This window comes from Notamacropus eugenii, chromosome 3, assembly GCF_028372415.1.
Source record: "Notamacropus eugenii isolate mMacEug1 chromosome 3, mMacEug1.pri_v2, whole genome shotgun sequence".
Classification (NCBI taxonomy): domain Eukaryota; kingdom Metazoa; phylum Chordata; class Mammalia; order Diprotodontia; family Macropodidae; genus Notamacropus; species Notamacropus eugenii.
This window is the reverse complement of record NC_092874.1, coordinates 310,008,813-310,033,471: the sequence shown is the minus strand read 5'-3', so window position 1 is coordinate 310,033,471 and position 24,659 is coordinate 310,008,813. Positions and strand designations below refer to the sequence as shown.

The following is a 24,659-nucleotide window of genomic DNA, read 5'->3' as shown; positions in this document are numbered from 1 at the left end:
ATTTGGAGTGAGGGGGGTGTGGGTTCAAATCTTAGCTCTGAAATTTCCTTATCTGTCAGATAAGGGGGCTGGATCAGAGCATTGCCTAGACCCCCCACCTCCAAGTCCTATGCTGGTAGAAAGGCAAAGGAGGTGGGAAGGGGCAGGAAGGACGGATGTTCTCTGCAAGCTCCAAGACAGGGTTGAGGCCTTTCCTGAAGGAGAGAAGATGCAGTCTCTGAAAAGGAAGCAGCCGTGGTCACCAGGGTCGGTGGTAACAAAAGCATGCCTCAGACAGGGGCCATAGAAATGAGCCAGACAGGGAAGCCCGAGGCTCAGAGATGGTGTACCACTTCACAATGGGGGCCAAGAGGGGCTTTGGTTTCCGTTCCTTCCTCAGTCAAGGCTCAGTGTCCTCAAGGGGCACAGACATTGTCCTCTGCCCCTGCTCCAGTAATGATTCAGACCCTTGTTCCAGGTTCCATGCCCTCCTCCTCTCCATTCACCCCTTACACTGATCCATTATCATCCAGAAGCAGACCACCCCATGAAAGTCAGGACATAATCCTCAGGAGGAATCCTGTGGACCTGCCTGTGCTAAGCCTGTGTCCTTGAGAAATAGGCATCAAATGGGTGTTTTTTTTATTAACCAACATTGTCCTGAGTATTATTTTTTCGCTTAGAGGGGAAAATATCCAAACTGAGAAAGACTACTTAATCTCTCTAGGACAGTAGGTCCCATTTAGTGATCTGTGAAACTCTCAGAAGTCCTTGACAAACCTCTGCAAGGTTAGAGCTAAGCATTCCTTAATGGTGCCTTAAGCAGTAAATAATTGCACAGTATTATGAGTTGTGTGTTAAGGTGCCAGGGAGTTAAGTCCACATTTGTTTTTGTTGTCAGAGGTCCAAGGGACAAAATGCCCTGGAGGGCACTGCCCCAGCACAACGACTTAGAAATCGCAATTTGTAGGGTTCTGGAGTGCAGACTATTTCAGAGTCCAGACTGAGTGGGCTCCAGAGATTGGGTAGCAACTTAGTCATCAGTTTGCTTCACCAAAGAGAGGAATCACTTAGCTTGTGGGCATGTGGGCCCTTACTTGGAGAACCATTGTCCTAAAGTCATCCAGCTCCCATTGACCCCACCCTTCAAAGGTTTTCTCTGCCAGCAGCATTACCCCTGTAACCCCAGGGAATCCAACTTCGTCCTTCAGACATCCTCAGGTCCTGGGGAAAGAGGGGACTGCTCTGAGGTGGATCCATCGGGCTTACGGGCCCTGCACCAGGGCAATGAGTCATGGGAGTTGGGCTGGGCTGGAGGCAGGGCAACTGCCATTATTTCAGAACAGTGAAGATTTTCTGAGCAGGCCTCTGAAGAGGCTCACTTAAAATACAGGAGGGACCATGGGAGTCTGTCTACTTCCATGCCAGGGCCACCCTGTAGACAGAAGGTGTCAGAGCCTTTACTTGGATCCAGGTCATCCCTTCTGCCAGTGATGGACGTAGGCCTGGCTCACCTGATTCCCAGCACGCAGCAGTCCCGCTCCCTTCCAGCCCAAGCCCAGGGCGCTGCAGACAGTAGTGGGGCACAGGTATCTGGGTTTTAGACATTGAGTACATTAGGATTCCTGATGGTGAGATGTCCCCAGAAGACACCCTGCGCTGACACTCTTGTACCCTTGACAGATATTGACGAGTGTGCTGTAGGTACCCACAACTGCTCCATCAATGCCACCTGCTTCAACATCCAGGGCAGCTTCCGCTGTCTCTCCTTCGACTGCCCTGAAAACTATCGCAGATCTGGTGACACGTGAGTAGCTGGGCACTCCTGGGGGTGGTGTGTGTGGAGGTGTCAGCTCAGGGCTGGTCTGGGGCAACTCCCTAAACATGGGCTGCTGCCTGGGCTGAGAAGTTCATTCTCCTCCCAGTAAAGAAGTTTGGATATTCAATTTGGGGTCCTAATGAATATATGGAGAAACCAGTGTGATGTAACTGAAGGGTCTCGAGGGGAAGGGCTTGAAATTCTGCCTCTGTTACTTACTCTGTGACCTTAAGCAGATCACCTCCTCTCTGTCAAGCCAGTCAGTCAGTCAACAAACACACAGGAATCACCTGTGCTACCAGGAGACAGAGAAAGGCACTTACATGGCCTCAAGGAGGCCACAGTCCAATAGGGAAACAATTTGCCAACAATTCCATGCATGCAAGATGATAAATGGGAGTGTCTATCCGTGGGAGGCATTCCAGAGCAGGGTACTAGCCCTGGGGAAGTGCAGGAACCGCTGCCTCCCCACCACCCACAGAAAGCAGGGTTTGAGTCCCTAGAAGGCCAGGAGTGGGGAGATGGGGGTGTCCTGCAGGAGGAACAGCCAGGAGGCCAGTATAGACACAATCTGGGGAGGGTTGTCTAGTGTAAGAACTCTGGAAAGGCAGAAATGAGCAGGTTATGAGGGGCATTAAAAGCCAAATTCCTATGACCTTTCTTTTCTATCTGGGAGGTAATGGAGAGCCATTGATGCTTCTTGACCCAGGACTTGGGGAAAACCACTTTAGTGGGTGATTAGAGGATGGAATGAAGTACTGCAGTGATCCAGATGGGAGGGGATGGGCCCTGCACCTGGCTGTCTGTGGCATGGATGAAGAGTAGGGAGAAAGAAGAGGGGAAAGAGGATGGGAAGGTAGAAACAAGACACATAGAGTGTGAGCATCAGAGCAGTGTCCAGGGAGACATCAAGGATTCAAGCGTGACTGTTGGAGAGGCCAGAGGTATGGCAGAATTGTGAGTTCTGATTGGACATGTTGAGTTTGATAGATGAATTTTGAGAATGTTGGATTCCAGGGACCTAGCAGGTCTCTTGCCCCAGTCTAGATCTGTGAATCCTGGAGAAGTCCAGCATCTCCTTCTCAAGCTAGCTGAGTGTCTCTGGAGCTGGCCTGGGGCTCATCTTCCCCAAGCCATGCAAGGCATATATTGTCCACATTCTTCTCCATTTCCCTTTTTAATTCCACAATGGCCCGCAGCTCTGTCCCCCAAGGACAGCCAGTCTTTCTGTCTTTGGGCCCAGAGCACCTGGCTCATGGGAGGCACTTAACAAGTGTTTTGTGATTGATTGGTCCCCAAAGAGCCCAGATTTCTTCAAGATAAGACCCTGAGTGTGGCCCCAATGCTTGTTTTAAGCACAGATTAGGGACTTGGTGGTGACCAGGTGAGGAAGGTGGTATGGGGGTTTCCTAGTTCTGGGATCCTTGGATAGAACACATCTAAAAAGAAAGGTCTGATTATCTGGTCAGATACGACAGGCCCCTTCTCCAAACCTCCCTGTTGCCTCCTGGGTCCAATTCAAGTCCTCATCTTCAAAGTCCTGCACAAACTGGCACCTTTATTCTATTCCATGTGTCTTCTTAACTGGGGATCCCTGAGCGTGTCCCCTGCAAGGGTCTGCAGGTAGATTTCAGGGGACTTGTTAACTTGGAGGAGGAAAAAAAATGACATCTTTAAAAATGGAATTGGTTTCCTTTGCAATCTGGTATATTTTATGTATATAGAAACATTCTTCTAAGAAGGGGGCTGCACGCTTCCCCAGGCTGCCAAAGGGGTTGATGACACACATGAGATGAAGACCCTTGTTTTAGATGCACTAGACTACACATGTGCTCCTAACTGTCCAGACTCCACACCTTTACTTAGCACGAATGCTCTCCCCTTTTCACTTGATGAATATCAGACAGTCCTTTGAAGATGAGAGGCAGGCCAGGCGTGGACCTGGGCTCCTGCTGTGTGAGTCACTTAACCCCTGAGTTCTCTGAAGACATTTAGATTTCACAGAAGGTACCATCTGACACTGGCAGAGGAATTTCTCTCCCTGGCCCAGAGGAGCCTAACACGAAGCCCCCAACATTGCTGGACTCTCTCCAGTGGGACCAGGATCAGATTAAAATGTCCTCTTTGATCTGGATGCCATTGACCGACACCAGAGAAATTACAGATCCTGATGCTGACCCATCAAACCTCACCTCAAATGCCCCCTACTCCATGCTCTTTTCTCAGATCCTTCCTGTCACCAAAAGTCAGTTAAAAGCTTTCTTCCTCACATTTTTAGCCTTTGGGTCTCATTCAGTCAATCTTACTGTATTTACCTATGTAAATGTCCCCTTCCCATTAGATTATGAATTTTTATGTGTGGGAGGGATTGTCCCATCTCATCTTTGATTCTCCCCCTCCTCCCACCCCCAGCACAGGGTCTTATACACAGCAGGCACTGCATAAATGCATCATAAATGCATAAACCAATCCCAGACCAGTCACAACACAACCCTTTAAGGGGAATGAAGGGCATCATTACTATCCAAAGTTCATACAAAGAGCTCCAGCTCTGCATCCAGGAGACAGTTGGGATCTGGCCGGTGCTGGTTGGTCCCTCCTCTCCTTTAAAGTGAGTGGGGTGGACGCCATGGTCTCTAAGGTCCTTTAGGTTCCAGAGGTGATGCCTCTCCCTTGTTCATTGCAGTAGCTGCTGATGCTTCTGTCCTCTGGGCCTGAGAAGGAGCTGAGGTGGCCACTCAAGACTGTTATCCCTGGCTCCTGGGCTCCCACACTGCTCTGGGCAGCCACAGATCTTGGCTACTGGTCCTGGCTCCCATCAGCCTGGCCCAGTGATGGATGGAAGGCACCCAGAACCTCTGTCACGTGTCCCATTTTCTTCCCTCTCACCACCACGGCCTTCCACCCCTCACTGTGTCTTAACCCTGCTCCCTCTAGGAAGCCCCTTCAAGGCTGTCTGGGGCTCTTGAACTCCTCGGTGGCAGGGGGAAAGGTTTTCTCTCAAAGCAATCAGGAGTCAGGGGCTGTTCTCCTATTTCCTTGGACCTGATGCTTCTCCCTCCCTGGGAGACCAATCTTAGACCAGTCTCTGGGGCTTGGGGTTTTGAAAATATCAGGCTTTGTTCCCAGGGCGTCTAACTCTGACTTATTTACCACCACAAAGCCTACAAGCAATGTAGTTGTGGCTGCAGTTCTGAAATCTGCACATGACCTGGGGCCTGGAGCCCAGGCTGTGGCCTGAGGCCAACTTTGGTACTGCAGGTCACAGGCTCGAAGCATTTAGAGATGGGAGGCACATTCGAGTCGAGGCAGTTCACTTTACAGATCACCACCATCCTTCCGGGGACCCAACTTCCCAATCTTAGGGCCAGCCATCCCATAGTCATTCTCTTATTCAGCCTACATGGATGATCTGTGGCCAAATCACATCACTTCTTTCTTTACAACATCTCATCACCCCTATTCAACAATCTCCTAAGAGATTTCCCTGTCTCAGATCTCCATCCTCTCTAATTCCTCCTACACACAACTACAGTGAACATTATTTTCCAAAATCTGGGTCTGACCATGTGACTCCCTGGCTTCTTGTGGGAGTGGAGGATGGTTAATATGAAAGGAAGGTGAGGGGAATAAAGTGTAGTGGACGTAGAATACCAAGAAGGCTGGCCAGACTGCCCTGATAAGTGTGGGAAGGAACCAATACAAAGTCCTCTCTTCCCAAGTTGGCCCCTCTTACCTTTCTAGACCTCTTACATTCTGCCCTCTCTTCTCCCCCTATGAACTCCAGGATCCAGATTCCCTGGCCTCCTTCCTCTTCCTCCTCTTCCTTCTCCTCTACAATTCTAACTCCAGTGCATCTTTGATAAAACCACTCATGAATTAACTCCATAAAAAAGCACATCAACAATCCTCATCCACTTTGTCCTGTATGGATTGTTAAGCTGGTCTGGAGAGGGGCTCTGGTATTCTGGGGCATAATAACAGTAATACTGCCACTGGCTGTCAGGTATTTGGTGCCCTCCTGAAGCTGGAGAAGTGCTCAGCTAGCCTCCACTCAGGGAAGACATCCTGATGCAGTTTTTCATTACTATCAGCCACCTGGTGGGAGGCTGGGAGATGGAGGTGATGGAGATGCTGGGCAGATGTCTTCTCACAGAGCATCCATCCTGGGGACCCCCATGAGACCAGTGCACGGGGAAAGCCATGAGCTCCCCAAGGCTCCCAGATACCTTTCCTTTACCTACTGTGACTTTCATCATCCAGGATACCTTCTTGCTGTGGTCAGATGCTCAAGCCTCAGCCTCAGTCTCCTCACCAATGAGGATGAGGCTCTCTGTTGCACTTAGATCACATTTGATAGTCTGTGAAGAGCTTTACAAGCCTAAAGGTGTTGTAGGAACATGAGCTGCCCTCCAACTTCAGACCTGGCCCTCTGGACCCCTCACCTCTCACTGTGGTCACCCAGCTTCTGCCTGAGGGCCTGGCAGAAAGGTGCCAGGATTGGGGGGGAGGGGTTAACTTCTACTCTACCTCAAAGGGAAATCTAAGGAGAAGCCCCACACCCATTGCCAATAGAGGGATACAGTGAACTGCAGGGAGAGCCATGGAGGGAAAGGATGCGGTGCTAAGATTAGCGGGTGTCCAAGAATGCTTCTGCCCCCATTGTACAGCTAAGGAAACTGAGGTACAGGGAAAGGAGTTTACTAGGTCACACAGCTCATTGGTCTCATGGCTGAGCTATTCCCCTCTTCTTTCTCTTTCTTTTCTTTCCTATTTTTCTCCCTCTCCTTCTCCCCTTCTCTCTCTCTCTTTCCTTCTCTCTCCTCTCTCTCCCTTCTCCCTCTCTCCCTTTCTTTCTTTCTTTCTTTTTTTGTTTCTTTCTTTCTTAATTAAATTCTGTCCTATTCTCCATGGACCTTGTAGGGTCCAACCCTCCCTGTTAAATGGTTGTCAAAGTCTTTTGGAAGTGGAACTTCCCGGATTTTGTAATTCTACCTCTACACTTTCCCTGATTCCTGATCAGGTGGGCTTTTTTGCCAACAGCACCGCTTACTGGCCAGATGATGAAATAATGACCAGAGAATTAGCCACAGTGCTTTTCACGGGATACCCAGGGCCTCCCCACCCCATCCCAAACAACCTTCCTGTTCTAAGGCCCTTCCCAGCTCTGCCATCCCTTGCTCTAGTTTCAGCCTCACTAGAAAACAAGCAGTCCCCTGGATCTGATTATCTATCTCCACAGATGAGAATCTCACTCCTTGTTAGCTCAACCCACATGCCCACCCAGTGCTCTAGGGGCCAGTTCAGAAGCTTTTTTTATTTCCAGTTAATCTTGGATGCTCTGTAATGGCCCTTGCCTGTTCCTGAATCTCCCCCTTAAGGGTATTTTCGAAATAGTTTTTTGTAGGAACAGAATTAAGGAGGAAAACATGATAACCAGCGTTTAATAGTGTTTGAATGAGGGGGGGGGGATCTCTCATACCTGAATTTCCAGGACATTCAGCTCAGCTTTCACTGGGCTCCCCAGCTTCTGACTGCCTACTCTGACTACCAGTGAGCTTCGCCCACCTGGCTCTCCTGCCAGCCACTTCCTTCTTTCCCTCCAGCTAAGTATCTGGGGTCTGACAATGCCCTTCCCCCCAGTGGCCAACAGCTCTCCATGCCCTGTCCACCACCAAATCCTGTCAATCCTCTCTTCATGAAAGTCTCACACTGATTACATTCTCTCCCTTCCAGTCATACTCTTGGGTCTTCTTAGCTCCTGCACTTGGAGCACCAGGGATGGCCCAGGAAGGGCTCCAGGGGGTGTCCGATTCCCAATGTAGGGTGCTCAGTCACCCTTGGTGCTTCTGGGAGTCATCTGTTGGGAATATCAATTCTCCAAGGGCACCACCTTGTGGCCCCAGTGCCCAGCACAGAGCCTGGCAAAATCTTGGGAAAGTTTTCTTATTGAGAGGCCCTGAGGGATCGATGGGAAAGTCTTGGATTTGGATCTCACTTTCATTCTTTTTTGTGATCTTGGACAAGTCCCTTCCCTCTCAGAGCCTCAGTTTCCTTATTTGTAAAATGAGTACAGTACTCCCTGCCCTCTTCACCTCACAGGATTATTGTAGGGAATGTTTCTTGTTTTTATCTTCCCTGCTGGACTGTAAGCACTGGAAGGCAAGAATGGGGGTGGGGTGGTGTGGGCCTGGTGGCTTCTTATGCTGTGTCCTCTACAGAGTCCTGTCTACAGTAGGTGCTTAATAAGTGCTCAGTGAATAGTCCATGGTGATCAGGTCTGGGAACCTCATAATATCCACTGAGGGAACTCTCTCTGGTCCCTCTCCTTCCCCTTCTCTTTCCATTTTCTCTTGTCCCTTTCTCTTACTAGAGTTTGCTCCCAGACCCAGAGGATGTGACCTGAAGCAGACCCGGGTTATTAAGGGAGGGGTTGTAGGGCTGGCCTCCCAAGGGGGCAGGTGCTTTCCAGGGTCCTCCAGGATCCCATGTTCTAGGACAGTGAACGTTGGACCTATCGCCTTCCCCGTCTCTTGATAGCTGTTCCTTGCCTACCCTACGTACCACTCAGAGAACTGAGACCTTTTAAAAGAACTCTTGTAAAGCTGTCCAACCTCTCTTGACTCAGAAAACAAGGGCTACCTCCTGCCTCTGTGGGGAAGCTCCTGACTTCCCTCCTCAGATGCAGCCCAAGCCACTTAAGAGGGGTGGAAGGGCATCAGGAGAGCTGGGTTCTCATCCTGATCCTGCTATTCATTTGTTATAGGATCTCAGGAAAGTCAGTTTTCCGTTCTTTTACTGATCTGTAGATCAAGGGAGACATTAGGAGAGGTGATCTTTGGAGTCCCTTCTAGTCACAGCAATGAATTCTAAGGCCCCTCCCAATTCCAGCATCCCCTGTTCTAAGGCCCCTCTCAGCTGACATTCCTTATTCTGAGGCCCCTCTCAGATCTGACCTCCCTTGTTCTGAGGTCCCTTTACATCTGACCTCCCCAGTTCTAATGCCCCTCCCAGCTCTGACATCGACACTCCTCTTTCTAAGTTTCAGAAGCAGTGCCCACTTCAGTGTTATGTTGATGAGTACCAGGTCATTCCCTTCTCATAAGAGCCCTGGAGAGGCAGTGAGAGTGCCGGCACTCTCCATCCCCAGTGGTGCAGGCCCGGAGGTCCTGGGGGACCTCGGATGGGGTCTAAACCAACTCCACATATTCTTTAGGAGTCCCAGGTGGGGTTAGGAAGCCGGGTCCTCTCTCTGGCCAGTGCCAGAAGCCGAGGAGGCCCGGCCCTAGGCCAGCTTTCCGCTCTCTGTCCTTCTCAGAACCGCGTCCCCCACCCCGCGCACCCTCCCCCGCCTGCCTCTCTTGCTCCTGCAGCGCTAACCCTCCTTTTCCTTTGTCTTCCTTTTCTTGCAGTCGCTGCGAGCGCTTGCCTTGTAATGAAAATCAGGAATGCCCGCGGCTGCCCTTGAGAATAACCCACAATCATCTCTCTTTCCCCACCACCATCCAAGTGCCGGCTGTGATTTTTCGCATGGGCCCCTCCAGCGCCGTCCCTGGGGACCGGGTCTTCTTCACCATCACCAGTGGGAACGAGGAGGGCTTTTTCGCTGCCCACAAAGTGGCCGCGCATAGTGGCGTGGTGGCCTTGCAGAGGCCGATCCCCGAGCCCCGCGACCTGCTCCTTACGGTGCAGATGGAGCTGTTTCGTCACGGCGCCGTGAATACTTTCGTGGCCAAACTTCACATCTTCGTGACTGCTGAGCGCTGAGCTGGCAGGCACAGGCGCCTCTCTCCTTCTCCGCTCTCCTGCATCCCCCCCCCCCCCCCCCACTAATAAAGTACCGCTTTCTCTCCCAAACTCCATCCCCCGTTGGGCCCTTTGGCGGGCCCTGTCCTGACCCCGGGAAGATGCATCACCAATCGGAATTAGAGTGAAGATTGGCAGACCCCTTTTCACACCAGCCCTGGAAGGAGTCAGGCAAAGTATTCTTATTTCCATTTTACAGATGAGGAAGCCAAGGTTCAGAGGCGTGACACTATCTTGCCCCAAAAGCCATCAAGCGGTTCCAGAGTTGGACCTGGAGTGGCGACCTTTGGCTGTTTCCACTCTCCTCTCTGGATGGCCTGGGACTCCACTGGCGTGGGTTCCTTCTGTAAGGACAAACCTGAGGGGCGGCACCCGCAGGTACCGGCAGACCCAGGCTAGGGCTGAGAGGTTCGAGATCCACTCCAGTCCCGGAACCATTATCAAGTCTAGCCTTTCTAGCTGCCCAAGGTACACCAGAGCGTGCGCCCAGCATGCAGAGCCTTCGGAAGAGCGATTCATCTCCGTGCTGAGGGTGGGGAGCCCTGGGGGAGAGAGCAGGGTCCTGCCTCTGGCCCTTTGTCACTGTGAGTCGTTTCCTCATCTGTAAAATGGGCGTCATTCCAGCAACTAGCTCCCTGGCTTGTTTGAGGGACCGAGGGGATACTGTGTGTAAACCTTAGGGAGCTACATTACATTACATAGAAACTGAAGTCACGTGGGTGATTTAAGTGGGTGCAGACCCAGACCCCACAGGGCTTAGATCAATACAAAGGCAGAGCCACGAGGACAGCAAGACCACCAAAGGAGGGGCTTATTAACGGAATGATTAGAAGGGCTTCTGGGGGGATCCTTTCTGATCTCAGAATCTATTGTTCTTCCTAATAAAATTCACAGCATTTTAAACCTGGCTACAGCTTCAGAGCTCCTCATTTCACTCTCATGGTCCGTGTGAGGAAACGGGCCTAGAGAGATAATGGGAGACTACTCACTCTAGAGTTGGAAGGGACTCTTCTGGGCCAACTCTCGTTTTATAGACAAGGAAACTGAGGCACAGAGAACCAAAGGGACTTGCTCAGGATCACAGAGGCAGGATTTAAATTAAGGTCCTGCTGACTCCAAGTCTTGTCATTGCTGCCTGGCTGCCTCTGACCTATTGAGGACAGGCACTGATCATTAGCCTCTTATTTCTTAGCCATTAGGGGAACTGTGGTTCTGCTGCTTGTGTGATCAATGATTCATTTAAGAGAAAAGGTAAATGTGGGTGTTTGGGACAAGGTGGACTTTTGTGCACATTTTCTGTGGTGACTTCTGTGGTCCTGTCAATAAACCTTTTCCTCCCCCTGAAGATCAGATCGGGCTGGGCTCTCATTTTCTCAACCTTCTCTTTTAGAAAAAAAGATGATTTGAAATGCAGACACTTATTTACCCTCAGCATGAAAGGCACTTTGTCACTAACCGACCTCTTCTGTTTCCCCAAGTGACCAGAGGGCAGCAGAAGCATCCATAATCCCATCTCCTCCTGGCCTGGGCACTTGGTCCATTCTAATGTTCTCCTCAGTAGGATGTACCTCCTTCTTATAGGGCCTGGAACACAGTGGTGCTTAAGACAAGCTTGGGTTGAATTGCTCCTCAGAGTGGCTGAGGCTCTGCTTGAGTAAAACAAAGAGGGATGTAGCTGGTGTTTACTCCAGAGACGTCATCTCTGTGAATAAACATCTCCAATGTCTGACTTTGGGAGTGCTCTTGGCAGGAGATAATGAGGATGGTTCCATTTACTTCATCCCATGTCTGTAGCCAGTTCTTACTGTGTGTCGAGCATCCTGCCTGGAGAATGATAATGACCCCGAGGATGACAGCCGTCATTAATATGGTCCTTGAAGACTTATGAGGCACTCTGCTTACACCGTAGTTTAGCTAAGACTCAAATCCCTGATCTATCTTCTTGATGTGGGTATCTGCCTACTGAGGGAATCTAGCTAGATTCATCTCCTGTTTCTAGAACCAGGAAATGAGTTGGGGGAGGAAAATCCAGAGGCCACAGTGGGACGTGCTAATAGTGAGTCTGAATCCCTCCATTTTGCTAAAAATAATTTTTATTACTAACTTTTGCACTGTCACCTACATTTTCCAATGTATTTGTCCCCCCACCAATCTCCTCTTTCTCCCAAAGAGCTATCCTTTATAGTAAAAAATTAAAAAGAGAGGGGGAAACAGTTTTGCAAAATAACCAACATGTCACACAAGTTTGACATTATCTATAGTGTTTTAGACTCAACTCCTGTCCCCCTCCTCACTTCTCATTTCTCTTTTTTGGGGCCAAGTGGAATGGACAAAGGAATAAATCAGTTATTAAGCCAAATTTGTGCTTAGTGATTGAGATACAAATACAAATACAGTCCCTGCCTGCCTTTAAGGAGTTTACATGCTTTCTGTATGTGTGTGTGTGTGTCTGGGTGTGTGTGTGTGTTTTGGTTTCATGATATGTTGTGGTGGAATCGTCTCAAAGAATTCAGTCACATCACCTCTAATCCAAGTACAGACATTTATTGAAATTGATGCCTCTCATGAATTGGGCTAAGTTCTGAGAGGAACCAGCAACTTCAGAGACAGAAAGAGGGATTTTTATAGGGTGATAATGCAATTATATAACAGAAATGATGACTACTAAAAAAGGTAGGAGGGGTTTGTTAAGGGATTGGGTGATAGGGGAGGAGGTCCCAAGCGCAGTGGAACTGTGCATGCAGCAACCCACAATGCATAAAGAAAAATTCATTTGGAGTGTGTGTCTAAGAATGATAATGATATTTTAATAAGCCTTTCTATATCATAAGTTCACCTAAAGTCAGATTTTGCTATTACTGTGAAGGTACCTACTTAGGGAAAGTCCCTTCCATTGTTTTGGGGTTCACATCCTGCTTAGGCATCCTGGTGGTGCTGCTTTCTGATTGGCTGAGAATTGTAGTCCTGTCTGAGATTAGATGGAGGTGGTTGTTGCTGAGTGCATGGACACACCTGCTGTTTCTGTGGGAAATCTGAGGAATGGGTCTGGAGCAGTGACTGGGATCCCATCACATGGACATCCCTACTGTTCTGTGAGAAATAGGAGTTCCTGAACACACCTGTTGTTCTAGTGAGCAGTGAAGCCTATATGAAGCTAGGATCATGAGTGGGGGGGGGGGGGTGTGAGTGGCTAAGTAGGGGCAGTGGGCCTGCTATTCAGTGAGGCCTATCTTTATTATGATTTCGTTGTATGTGTGTGTGTGTTGTTTAACAATACGGAACTTTCATTTTTCTATTATGAGGGTGTGTTTTTTCAATCACTGATATCAAGGGAAACAAGTATAGAATTATAAGGGTATTTTTAGGTCATTCTTCACACAATGACTTTTGCTTCTCCTGTTTTGCTCTCAGGACTCATTATCCAAAGCCTCTCCTCCCTAGTTTTCAAGTCAAATCCCTTCAGTGTGAAAAGGGAAAAGAATAGGCTCAGGTGAAGAAAAGTTTATTCTAAGTTATTTCTCTAAGGGATGCACAATTACAACTATTCAGACTTATCAACGACAGTACTTTTTTTTTTTTTCCTTTTGGGTTGAAGGAAGCTGGGCAGATTCTGGATTAAAGACTGACTGATTAAAGGAAAAGATACAAGAACTATTACAAAATGGGACCCACTTAACCCTGAGGAGGGAGATGTTACTTTCACTTCTCTTTTGCTTAGTTGGAAGAGGAATGAATGAAGTGAGGAGAAAGAGGAGCAAGGTATAAAACAGGCCCCTTCTCATCTTCCCAGAACAGAGACATTAATGAAGGAACTTACATTCTAACGGGTGGTGGGGTGAGGAACCATATACATGGGGAATGGTGACCAAAGCGAGGCATTTTAGTCTGGAAAATTTCTGAAATGGTGAATGGGACCAAAGGAATAGAATAACACTCCCCATCCAGGAACAATGGCAGAGTTAATTTCCTAGTTCATGGTTCTAGAACAGTGGTGGGGTGGGGAAGAAAGGGTAAGATCATCACTAGTATAGAGGTGACTGGCATAGAAGCTTTGGAGGAGGTCCCTGGAGCAGAGGAACCAAGTGAACAGTGCTTGGGAGGGGGCAGTCACCAACCTGGAATGTGTGCCCTGCCCCCCAGGAAGGTCCCCATTGGTCACTATAATTTCACAGCATTCAGTTCTGCTTGTTTTGTGGGGGTTATTCTTTGTTTTACATGTTATTGTTGCATCTATTGTTTTCTCAGTTCTGCATCAGTTCATGTTGATGAGATGACAGTCACTGCCCCACAGTCAGCATTGTAGGGATGGTGAGGAGTGGAGAGGATAGATCATGTGTGCCCATGACCAGCACTGTGCTAGATGCTGTGGATGCTAACATAAAAGTGAGACAACCCCTGTCCTCAAGGAGCTTCCATTCTGTTAATTGACTGTCAATCAAAGAAACAGTGACATCTCTGGTGTTCTGGAGGGCACGTCTGACTGGAAAGGATGACATGGGGTCATGCAGCAAGTGAGAAGGACAACAGAGGGAGAGCATGACCCATGGAGTAATAAAAGAATCAAAAGAGCCCCTTGGTGCCACTGTTGTAGACATATGCTCTGAGGATGCAGCTCCCAGGCCATCCACAAGGTCAATCCCAGGCTACACCTTCCCATGAGGTTGTCTTGGGGACCCTTTCTCACTCTCTTCTGGTATGAGAACAAGAGGAGAACACAGGCAATGTCCACCAGTAACCCCCTGCTCTTGATATGCCACATGCGATACTCTCTTTCCATTGTACACTTTTTGGGTGGTACCCCTTACTTCGCAGATGCCCATTTGCTTCATGTTGCAGCCTGCTCATGCCCCCTATGTCTCCCCATGCCCTCGCAGCTCTTCAGAAACTGGGGTGTTTCATGATTTGTGGACATACCACAATGCTGGTAGCATACTGGTGTTAAAGAGATGGACAAAGCTTTGATTATGAGAGAATTTTGGAGTCATTAAAGCAGCTTTGCAATTTCTTGAAGTACATCCAGCTCACCCCTTTCTTCCTGTTCAGTTCTGGGCCCAACTCACTGTCCTTTTGTCAGAACCAGGATTTGAACCCAGGTCTTCTGACTTCAGGTTCAGCCCTAGCCTTCAGTGATGTTTTCTCTAGGAGCTATCCCTCTCCTGTCCATCCCCTGGCTGGTCCAACCAACCTGACACATCCTCTGCTATTACCTCTCCCAGGATCCGACATGAGAAGACAGACACTGTTCGTTGCATCAAGTCTTGTCGACCTAATGATGTCACCTGTGTACTGGACCCTGTCCACACCATCTCCCACACAGTGATCTCCCTTCCCACATTCCGAGAGTTTACTCGCCCTGAAGGTAAGTCATGGATTGGGCCACTGGGGTCATGGGCCACTAGAACTATTCAGCATTGCTCCTGAGCAGAGTACACCAGAATGAAGGTGGCAGGGGCAGGGAGTGTGAAGGCTGGGACACTGGGGTCAGATCTCCTGATTCCTCTTCCCAGGTTCTTCCTGCTGCATCAAAGAGCACAGGAAGCAATATCAGGAGGCCCAGATGTCTTTGCACTAAGGCAAGGGCTTCCTTCCCTGGCACCATCTTCTCCCCTACAACTGGAGGATACCAGGGCATCCACGTGGATATCACCTCCCACTCCCAAACCTCCCCGAAGTTCAAGGATGTCCTCACTCAGCCTCCCCATCCATTACCCCCAAGTTTTCATTTCCATGGTCAGTCCTTTGGGGTTGATTTCCCTCCTGACCCCAACCCAGACTCTCCATCCCTTCCCCTGCCCTGCTCAGGGAGTGAATGCTTCCCATAGCCGCCTTTATCACAGCCGCCACACCCTTATTTATCTAACTCTTTGGCCATGCTAGTCAACTGTCTCCCTGGGGAAGGTCCGTGCCAGACTCACCCAACCCCCACACTCTCTTTCCATTCAGGCATCATAATCAGTCCTGGAAGGGCGTGTGTTCGTCTGCTCCCCTGTGGCTTACTTGCCATGTCTGCTCCCCTGTGGCTCACTTGCCATCTCTGCTCCCTTCTGGACCCAAAAGTCCCTCTATGGCCACCTTTCAGGCCTTTCCAGGAGCTGGAGGACAGGACCTGCCTTTGTTTCAGCATCTGGAGCGCGATGCTGAGCACGCTGTCCGGCACGTTCTAGGTGCTGCCGAAATGTTCCATCATTCATGAACAACTGGCGGTTCCTTTCTCCGACTATAGCTCCCCTTCTTAGGCATCCTCCCCACTGGACTTCAGATCCACCTTTTCCCAATCTTGACTCTGTAGCGGCCTCTTCAAGTCCACCACATCCTACGCCCTCACCTCCCTCCTCATCCCTCGCCCAGCCTTAGCCCCCACCGGCCTCTTCTGCGCCCACTCCTGAGGTGCCGCACGTGGTTAAGGGGAAAAGTCGCGCCATCGCTGGGTTTCGGCTTCGTGCGGAGGGTGTTATAGCTAAGTTCCCTTGGGTCCTCCCTCTTGGCGTCCTCCCTAATTAGGTCCTTATCTCACTCTCCACAGAAGCCATTTCAAACTTTCTGAAACTCCCCACAATTCCCCTGCGCCCTGCCTCCCACACACGAGGACCTCGCCTCGTATTTTACTGAGAAAACTGGAACCATTCACCAAGAAGAGCTCGTCCCCCTAAAGCACCCGCCATCAACTCCCATCTCGTCTCCTCTCCGCTCAAAGTCACCGCCTGCCCCTGACTTATGTCCTCCCCCACAGAAATCATCTTCCTTCGTGCTGTGACGCCCGCGTACCCGGCCAACCACGCTGACATCGTCTTCGACATCACGGAAGGGAACCTCAGGGACTCCTTTGACATCATTAAGCGGTACCTGGATGGCATGACTGTGGGTGAGTACTTGTGCCTTCCCAAGATCTGTCCAGTTCTATCAAATACTGCCATGCCAATCTGCCAGGCAGAGCGGGCATCCTCCCCCAGGAGCCTGGTCACAACAACTTGCTCCTTCAAGATTCCATTCTAGTCTCTACAGCTTTGACCTCCTGCTGAAAAGACTTTTTGTTACACAAGTTGGTGCTTCTGCCCTGATGGTTCTGTGGGGGCAGGAACCCCATCTCCTCCGTCTCCCAGTCTCAGGGATGCTGCTCTGAAAGGAGGAGAACTTGGGAAACACTTGTAGAAATGATAGAAAGGCTGTCTTCACGAGAGAAGAAACTGTCCTGATGATTTCCTAGTGTGGCATGTGATGTTGAAGCTGGGACAGCTCTGAACATAAATAAAACCTAAAGGGACTTTAAAACATAGAATACAGAAGGACAGAACAAGGGATGTCAGAATCTGGAGGGGTCTGAGAACAAGGAGTATCAGAGTTGGGGGGGCCTTAGAACAGGGGATATGAGAGTTGGGGGGGGGCCTTAGAACAGAGAGTATCAATTCCATTAGCTCTTGGCTACAGCTTTGGAATGTGGCCACGAGGGGGTGGTGTTGGACCACTAAATCCCGACCTTCCCTTCCACACGGTGACATTTCCTTTCCCTGGAAAAGCCTCCATTCTTCTACTTGTAAAACCTGCTGTTGCTAACTTGGCTTTGGAGGTTTTGGAGGAAATGGGTCTCCAACCTTGATCAAAGGCTCATTTTCAGTAACTTTACACGTTTGCAAATGAGTTCCCTTGTTATAAATCCAACTCCAATGATGTACTCCTGACTCCAATCCCTCCCCCCATACCCATCCTAGGTCATTGAGAAAGAAATAAGAATAGTTAATTCATATTAGGAATGAATTCCTCAGCACTCGGATACTCAGTTTAAAAAGAATCTTGGAGACATGGAATGGCAGAGCTGGGAGGGGCCTTAGAACAGGGGATGCCAGAGCACGGTTTAGGACTCAGAGGAGCTTAGCCCAGACCTTGACTCATCATTGCCTACCTCTGTCTCCTTGGCCATCATACTTCAGTTTCCTCTTCTATAAAAGGCTTAGTTTGGAGCAATAGTCTTTAACATTCCTACAACAAGCTGCACATGCACAATGCTTTGTTTTTTCCTATGACCTTAGAACATAGAACATGGAATGGCAGACCCAGAAGAGACCTTAGAAGTCATTTGCTCCCAACCCCCCATTTTTCAGCTGAGAAAAGTGAGGTCCAGGGAGCAGGAAGTGTATGAGTTTGTTGCAGGGTTGGGCCTCGCCCCAGGTCTGACCATTCTGAGCCCTGAGGCTTCCTACTCCAGCCCGGTGCTTTGCTGGATGCCATCATGGCCCCAACCTGAGCACAGCATCCTGTTGGGCAGCATTTCTCAATAGCTCAGGGTCTGTGGGGAAAGAGGGAATGTCAGACAGGGAGGGGCCTAAGTGACCAGTAACACCTTTCTTCAGACCCATTTATCAGAGGGCCATAGGGCCAAGGGTGGACTGGCCCTTACATGGTCAGCAACTCCCTCCATCACTCCCCCAAACTGTGACCACATTGAGGACAGTCATCATGGTCACAGAGCTGGGAGGGACCCCGGGAAGTCCCCAGCCCCTCATTAGCCATGAGGCATGGCTAAGGCCAAGGTCACACAGGTCTTGGGTGACAGGGCCCCCAGAATCCTAAAGCTGGAAGGAACCTCGGAGGCTGGCCGGCCCATCACAGACCTGGAAAAGCCCCCACCAGCCCTGGAGCTGAGCAGCAGCTGGGGAGAGGGAGCTGGCTGCCTTCCAGGTCACCATTCCTCCTGGGGGCATGCTTCTGACACAGCCTAAGAGGGCCTCATGCTTCTCCCCCAGGACAATCTGGTCATGATCCAGCTCCTGTACTCACCCTGCACCCTCTCTCTCACTCCCTTGGCTGCTCCTCCTGTGTTGGGGGCTCCCCCCAGACTGGTCAGTGCCCTCCTCAGGTCCCTTCTACAGCCCTGAGGTGTCCAGGCATGCTCTGGCCAGCATGGACAGCTGCGGAACCTTTCCTCCTTGGTCACCCTACCAGCCTCATCCCCTCACACCATGCTGCCTCATGAGAGTGCCCGTCCTGCTCTTACCTCCTTTCCTTAACGTGACTCCCACAACAAGATTGCCAAGGATCACTCAGCTGGAAGGGATGAGTCTGGTGCCTACCTGAAACTGGAACCCCTTCTCACCATCACACAGCCTGCCAACCCCATGAGCTCAAGACTACTCAGCCATCAGAGACCAGAAGATCTCATTTGAAGGTGGTCTTTGAGCTCTCCTGAAGGCAGCTAGGGATTCCAGCAAGACGTGAGGAGGTATGGTGCTGTAGGCACAGGCACCAGCCTGGGTAAAGGCACGGAGGTGAGAGATATGTGTATGGAGGAGAGCTCCCCAAATGCCATCCTGAAGCTGCCCTGCTTCTTGTTCAGTTGGAGAGTACCACAATCTAAAGAAGTCAGAACACTGCATGTGCAAGTGTGTGCACATACCTCACCCTCAAACCCTAGGGCTTTTCCTGAAGTGATCAAGAGTGTGGCACTGTGGACTGTGTTACTTTTCATTTCTGAAAGTTCTAGTTACATTACTCTCACCTGACTTCCCTGCCCCGGCCTCCAAACAACCCAGCTTAACTGTGCGCCCATTAGTGCCATCTAGACACTACCAGGCTGCTCTCTCTGCTCTGTCCCTGTCCAGGCAGTTGACAATCTCCTCCAGGTCCCCTGGCCCTCACGCAGCCCTGGGAGAGAAGCGTGCCTGGGCGATTCTTCAGGAGTGCCTTGGGGAGCCCAGCTTGGAGGGCCTCACCTCTGATGGGCAAATACCACCAGACACAGCAGAGTCAAACTCCAATAATACTTCTCTGTCTCCTGCCTCAGGACCTTTGCTGTTGCCCATGCCCATAAAACTTTCTATCCTCACCTCCTCCCCTGAGAATCCTGGTTGCCTTGCATTTGGATGGGCCCAGAGGGCAGAACTCTATGGCGATTGCAAAGGGGGAGCCTGTATAGGAAGGCAGATCAAAGGAGTTCATCACCAATGGGATCTCGAGATTTGCAGCTGAAATTGCTCTCTGAGAGAGAGTTTTCCCCAGCAAAGGGGACCTCAAGCCCAAAGAGAGAGGCCAAAGGAGCCATTAGAGCCGGCTCCTTGGACCCCTGAACACTGAAGTCCTCTGCTTCTCACCCAGGGCAGCCAGACTTTGGGGAGTTCTCCCTAAGCCGGAGACCTCTTCATTCCCAGAGGCCTTCTGAGCATCCTCTGAGGCCACCAGCCAGGGTCCCTTCCTGCTCTGATCCCCTGCAGTTCTGGGGCTGGACCAAGGTCTCCCAGTTTTACAGAGGATGGAGCTGTGGCCCAGTGAGTAACAGACTAAGGATAGCTCCTCTGACCCCCAAGCCCAAGTAGAGATCACTAACCACCAGCCAGGCTGCCCAGAGGATTCCTCATTGGGGCCAGAGCACCTGGATGTCCCTTCCAACCAGCATTCTGCAGGAGAAAAAGCTCTGGGAGTCCAAGGGTCCGGGTTCAAACCCATATTCTGCCCCTTCATGATGATGAGGCCTTGGACCAGCCCCTTCAAGAACTGGATTCTCTTGGGTCATATGATCCTGAGGATCCCTGGGAGGATGAGACACTGACTGATAGAAAGGGAATTTGTTCCCCTGGGGAGCTGTTCCCCCTACAGCTGCGGGGGAAGGTAAGGAGGCAGCAGTGGGGTTGTTTCAGCTGGAGAGAGAGAATGGGGGGAAACCAGGGATTCAGGACCAGCTACAGCCCAAGCCCCAGGGAGTCAAACTTTCCCATGTATTGGGGACATCGAGATTGCCCTGGAACTGGGTGGGGCCACACTCCTGGAGCCTGGACCCTGAGCCCCAAGGCTTCTGTGAAGGGAGGAAGGGCCAAGGGGACAGACCACTGGAAAGGGAAGGTGCATGCTGTCTGGCCAGGCTTGCAAGGGGAAGGCTGGCTGCCTGTGCACTTACAGCAGGCTGCTGTTCACAATCCAGCTCCCCGGGCCTAGTCTCAGGACAAGCCCAGCTCTGGAAAAGCAGGACCCTGAAGATACCACTGTGACCCTTTCCTCCTGCCTTATTCCGAAAGTTTGACCAAGGATTAGGCTCCATTACACCGGTGCTTGCTTCCTGATGCAGAAATTCCCCCTGAAAACAGCTGCCAAAGCCATCCTGCCAGTGGTGATGGATGGGCTCTGACAGGCTTTCACACCAAATCCTCAGGATTAGGCCAGAACTTTCTCTGACCAGTCACAAGGGAGCAGCCCTCCATGGCCTGCTGCCAAGTCGGCTCCCAGAGACCGCCCCAGTGGAGGGTCAGTGCCACAGAGGGAGAGAAGCTGAGTGGAAGAGGCACTGGACTGCCCCGGTCTGCCCAGCCTCTGCATCCTCCTAGTCTAGCCTCCTGCCCTCCCAGAAGCAGGAAAGCCCTTCAGTTCTGGCCAGCCCCCATGCAGTGAGCACCCTATTTAAGGAAGCACTTGAGTAGCCTGGAACTGTGCCAGAGAAGATGGCAAGAGAAAATGAAAGAGAAAGCCATTGGAAAGGGCCAAAGATGAGGTCAGGGCTCATATGGTCACTCTGCCCCCCAGGCGGGGGCACATGATGAGAGGCCAGCCTCTTTCTGCTTGTTCTCACTGGATGAGGCAGGCAGGTGGTGGCTACAGCTGCCCACCATGGAAACAGCTTTCTGGAAAGGGAATGAGCTCCTTGTCATGAAGGCAGAGTCTGAATTACCTACAACCTCTTGGGTTTAGTATGGAGGGTCATTTCATGCTTCAGGAGGGCTTGGACCAACCGCCCTCGAGAGTCTATTCCTTCCTGCTCTGAGAATCTGGGATTCTGGGATCAGACCGAGCCTGCTCGTGACCCACAGCCAGGCCAAGAGGGAAGGGCTTCCGTGGAACACATCCCTCAGGGAAGGAAGGCCCAGGGGTCTCTTCTCCCCCCAGGATTATGTAGGGGTGCCCATCTCACTTCTGCTGACCCCCAGAGGGTGACCTTGAGCCAGTCCCTCTGCTTCTGGGGGCCTCCTTTGTAAAAATGGGTTTCTTCCCAGGGCTGCTTTTGGAAAAGAGTGTTGGGAACCATGAAGTGTGGGTTCAGATGACCCAGGGTCCCAGATTGAAAGCTAGAGGGGACCTCATGCTGGACAGAACCCAAGGTCTGGAGAAGGTCAGGGAAAGCCCAAGGTCACACAGGTGCTAATGGGGAGAGTAAGGGTTTAAAGCCAGGCCTTCTGACTCCATACCCTTGATTTGTCCCATATCCCATGCAGCTAGCCCCCAAGAAGCCCCACCTGCCCAGATTGCTAGCCCCATCACCAGAAGAGGACTGGAGGAGGCACTCCCAGCTTTCCAGGCTGAAGGGCCTCCCCACAGGGAAAGGACCTTTGAGGCTCTGGGCCTTCAGCCCCCTGGGCTGGCCTCCACCTCACCATTGCCTGCTTCCAGGACTTTGATAGCATCTAGGCCCATGGTCAATTCTTCTTCTTTGGGACAACACACAGGGAAAGGCCATCAGCCTCAGGGCTGACTCACCCAACAGGCCCACAGTGAGACCCCAGGGAATGTACCCCCAAAGGGCACTTTCATGGGATGCTTTGGAAAAGTTGAACCCAGGTGCCCATCATGGCCAGGGGTAGGGGCCACCTCAGAACTTAAGTAGAGGAGGACACCCTCCACAGAATGCCCCTGCCCCCTTCATGGCTTCTATGGTCCCACGGTCCTGAGCTGGGGACACTTCCTTTCGAATGAATTAATCCAACCACCAAACCTGGGGGCAAGACCTAACCTGGGACTGATTTCTTTATTGAAAGGAACTTCTGAAGGAGGAAAGTCCTTCCACTGCAGCAGGAGGTCAGCACCCTCAAAGTTTACAGTCCCCTTGACTGGAAGGCATCCAGGGCCTCAGTTCCTTCTGCCTTTGAGGCCTGCTGCCAGCTGTATCTTCTGATCAAATAGGATAATAAAAGAACACCCTGGCCCGTAGAAGCAGGAAAACCAGCAGCTGTCAGTTCCCCAGAACAGGACTGATTTTCTGTTTTGTCCTCATGTTCTCAGTGTCCTGCCTGGGCACTGGGCATTGGGGTATGGAGGAAGGGCAGGTATCTTTGGGGGACCTCTGCTGACCCGGCTGTCCTGGTTTCTTGGCAGGTGTGGTGCGCCAGGTCCGTCCCATCGTGGGCCCCTTCTACGTCACACTCAAGCTGGAGATGAACTATGTGGTGGGTGGTGTGGTCTCCCATCGCAACGTGGTCAACGTCCACATCTTCATCTCAGAATACTGGTTCTAAGAATTGGCTCCTTGGCCCGCTTTGCCACCAGGGATCAGCCCTGCCTCTGTGTACAAGGCCCATTGCTTTCTTCCCTTTGCTCATTTCTGTCCTAAGCTTGATTTGCCCAGAGCTGGACTAGAAGGGGGGTAGGATAGGGCTGGCAAAAAGTGGACACCCCCCTCCCCAGGCCTTGGCCCTGCTGTGACCTGGCCTTTGTCACATCTTCAGAAGGGAAAGCTGATGTCGGCCTTGGCCACTGCTGGTCCAAGCCAAGGTGGGGAGATGGGGAGCTTGGCACATATGAAGCAGATGAGCTTTCTTTCTATGCTCATGCATATCCCAACCCAAGGAAACACAGCCAGTTGTCTGCATGTGCTGGTCAGCTACAGCCCAGCCTCCCCCACCCTAACCCTCCCCCTGCCCCAGCCCAATCAGGTCCATGGGATTTTGGGGTGTTTAGGAAGGACATTTGAGCACAGTGGAGAAACCTTGGGTCAAGACACAAACCCTTATGCTCTGGGGTCCCTGGGATGTAGCCATGTTTCTATAATAATGCAATGAATGTATTTTCTGCCCATCCCAGCCCCGTTGTTGTGAAATGCAGAGTCCCACAACTGTCTTATGTTCATTCAGCAGCATCCTATAAGTCCTTATGAGGGACTGGCTGGGTCACAGCTATGTCATGGCAGTGTGGAGGGTGCTCTGGGAGGCTGGACTAGGCAGCCTTGGCCCAGGCGGGTCCTACCCAGGCTCTCTGGGATGGAAGGTTGGTTTGGCCACGATGACTCACAAAGACTGTTAGTCAAGGATGGAGTGACTGGGATTTAGGGCCAGGGATAAGAGACCCAGGCAGTAGGTCTGAGGAACCTGGAAGGGCAGTGAGTATTAGCACACAGCTTCATGGGCAGTGGCCAGAAATGTCCACAGTGCAAGAAGATAGCAGAGCAGAAAGAGGAGATCCAGGCAAGTCCCTGGGACAGCCTATAAGGGAATCCTGGGAGGCTTTATGGAGGAGGTGAGCCCTCAGCTGGGTCTTGAGGGTCCAAGTCCATGGAGATGGGGGAGGCAGAGGTCCTAGGCATGAGAGATGACAAAAACAAGGCAGACACAGGATGAGGCATGGGGATGGGCCACAGACTGGGATGTGCAGGTCTGAAGGGCAGGAGGGCAGGTGGGGGGGAGGGGAGGGAGGGGAGCCTCATGGGCTGCCCCAGGGGGTGTCAGGGAGAAGTAACCAAGACTTCAGCACTTTCTGGTGACCACATGGCTCATGTCCCTTGTCTCATCTGACCTGTGACAGGGGAGCCATGGAAGGTCAGGAACAGAAATATAACCTGATCTAAGCTCAGCACCTCGATGATGTTTCTAATAATTGGAGAGGTTCCATAATAAAGTGGGCTGGCTGAGGAGGTGATGAGCATGGATCCCTGGAGATTTTAGAGTAGAACCCTGTTAGAGGTCAGAGGGAATTATAAAGAGGACTCTTCTGGTGTGTCCCTGAGGACACACCCAGCATAGAGATTCTAAGAGGTGAGCTCTGGGTCAGGTTTAGAAGGAAGCTGTACCCTGGAAGTGCCAAGGTATGGAGGCTGGACTTTAAGGAAGCATGGGTGTATTATATTTGCATCATTTTGCTTGGTTTGGAGACAAGTATGATACAGCCAAGGCTTTGAGGGGGAAGTACAATTGTTACAGGCACTTATAACTGCCCACATTTCTTTTGGGCTTTGTGTAAAAGCTCTATCTTCACAATAGTCTTGTGAGGTAACTAGGGCAGCTACTATTCTTCCCATTTTAGAGATGAAGAAAGTGAGGTCCAGAGAGGCTGAGCAACTTGCTCAAGGCCACGGAGCTAAGCGGTAGAGGAT

General features: G+C 51.0%; 1 protein-coding gene across 2 annotated transcripts in view; it reads left to right on the top strand.

Moving 5' to 3' along the window:
- The window catches only part of FBLN1 (fibulin 1), a 61,091-nt gene extending 37,718 nt beyond the window's left edge, over positions 1-23,373 (top strand). The window contains exons 14-17 of one of the 2 annotated variants that reach the window (XM_072596608.1): positions 1,663-1,786; positions 14,821-14,963; positions 16,335-16,466; positions 22,670-23,373. In XM_072596608.1, coding sequence (XP_072452709.1) covers positions 1,663-1,786; positions 14,821-14,963; positions 16,335-16,466; positions 22,670-22,809 — 539 coding nt within the window. In that variant the 3' untranslated portion in view covers positions 22,810-23,373. Of the gene's footprint in view, positions 1-1,662; positions 1,787-9,210; positions 10,950-14,820; positions 14,964-16,334; positions 16,467-22,669 lie in introns of those variants that run through there. The other variant, XM_072596607.1, reaches the window with a different exon arrangement.
- Positions 23,374-24,659: the final 1,286 nt, after the last annotated feature.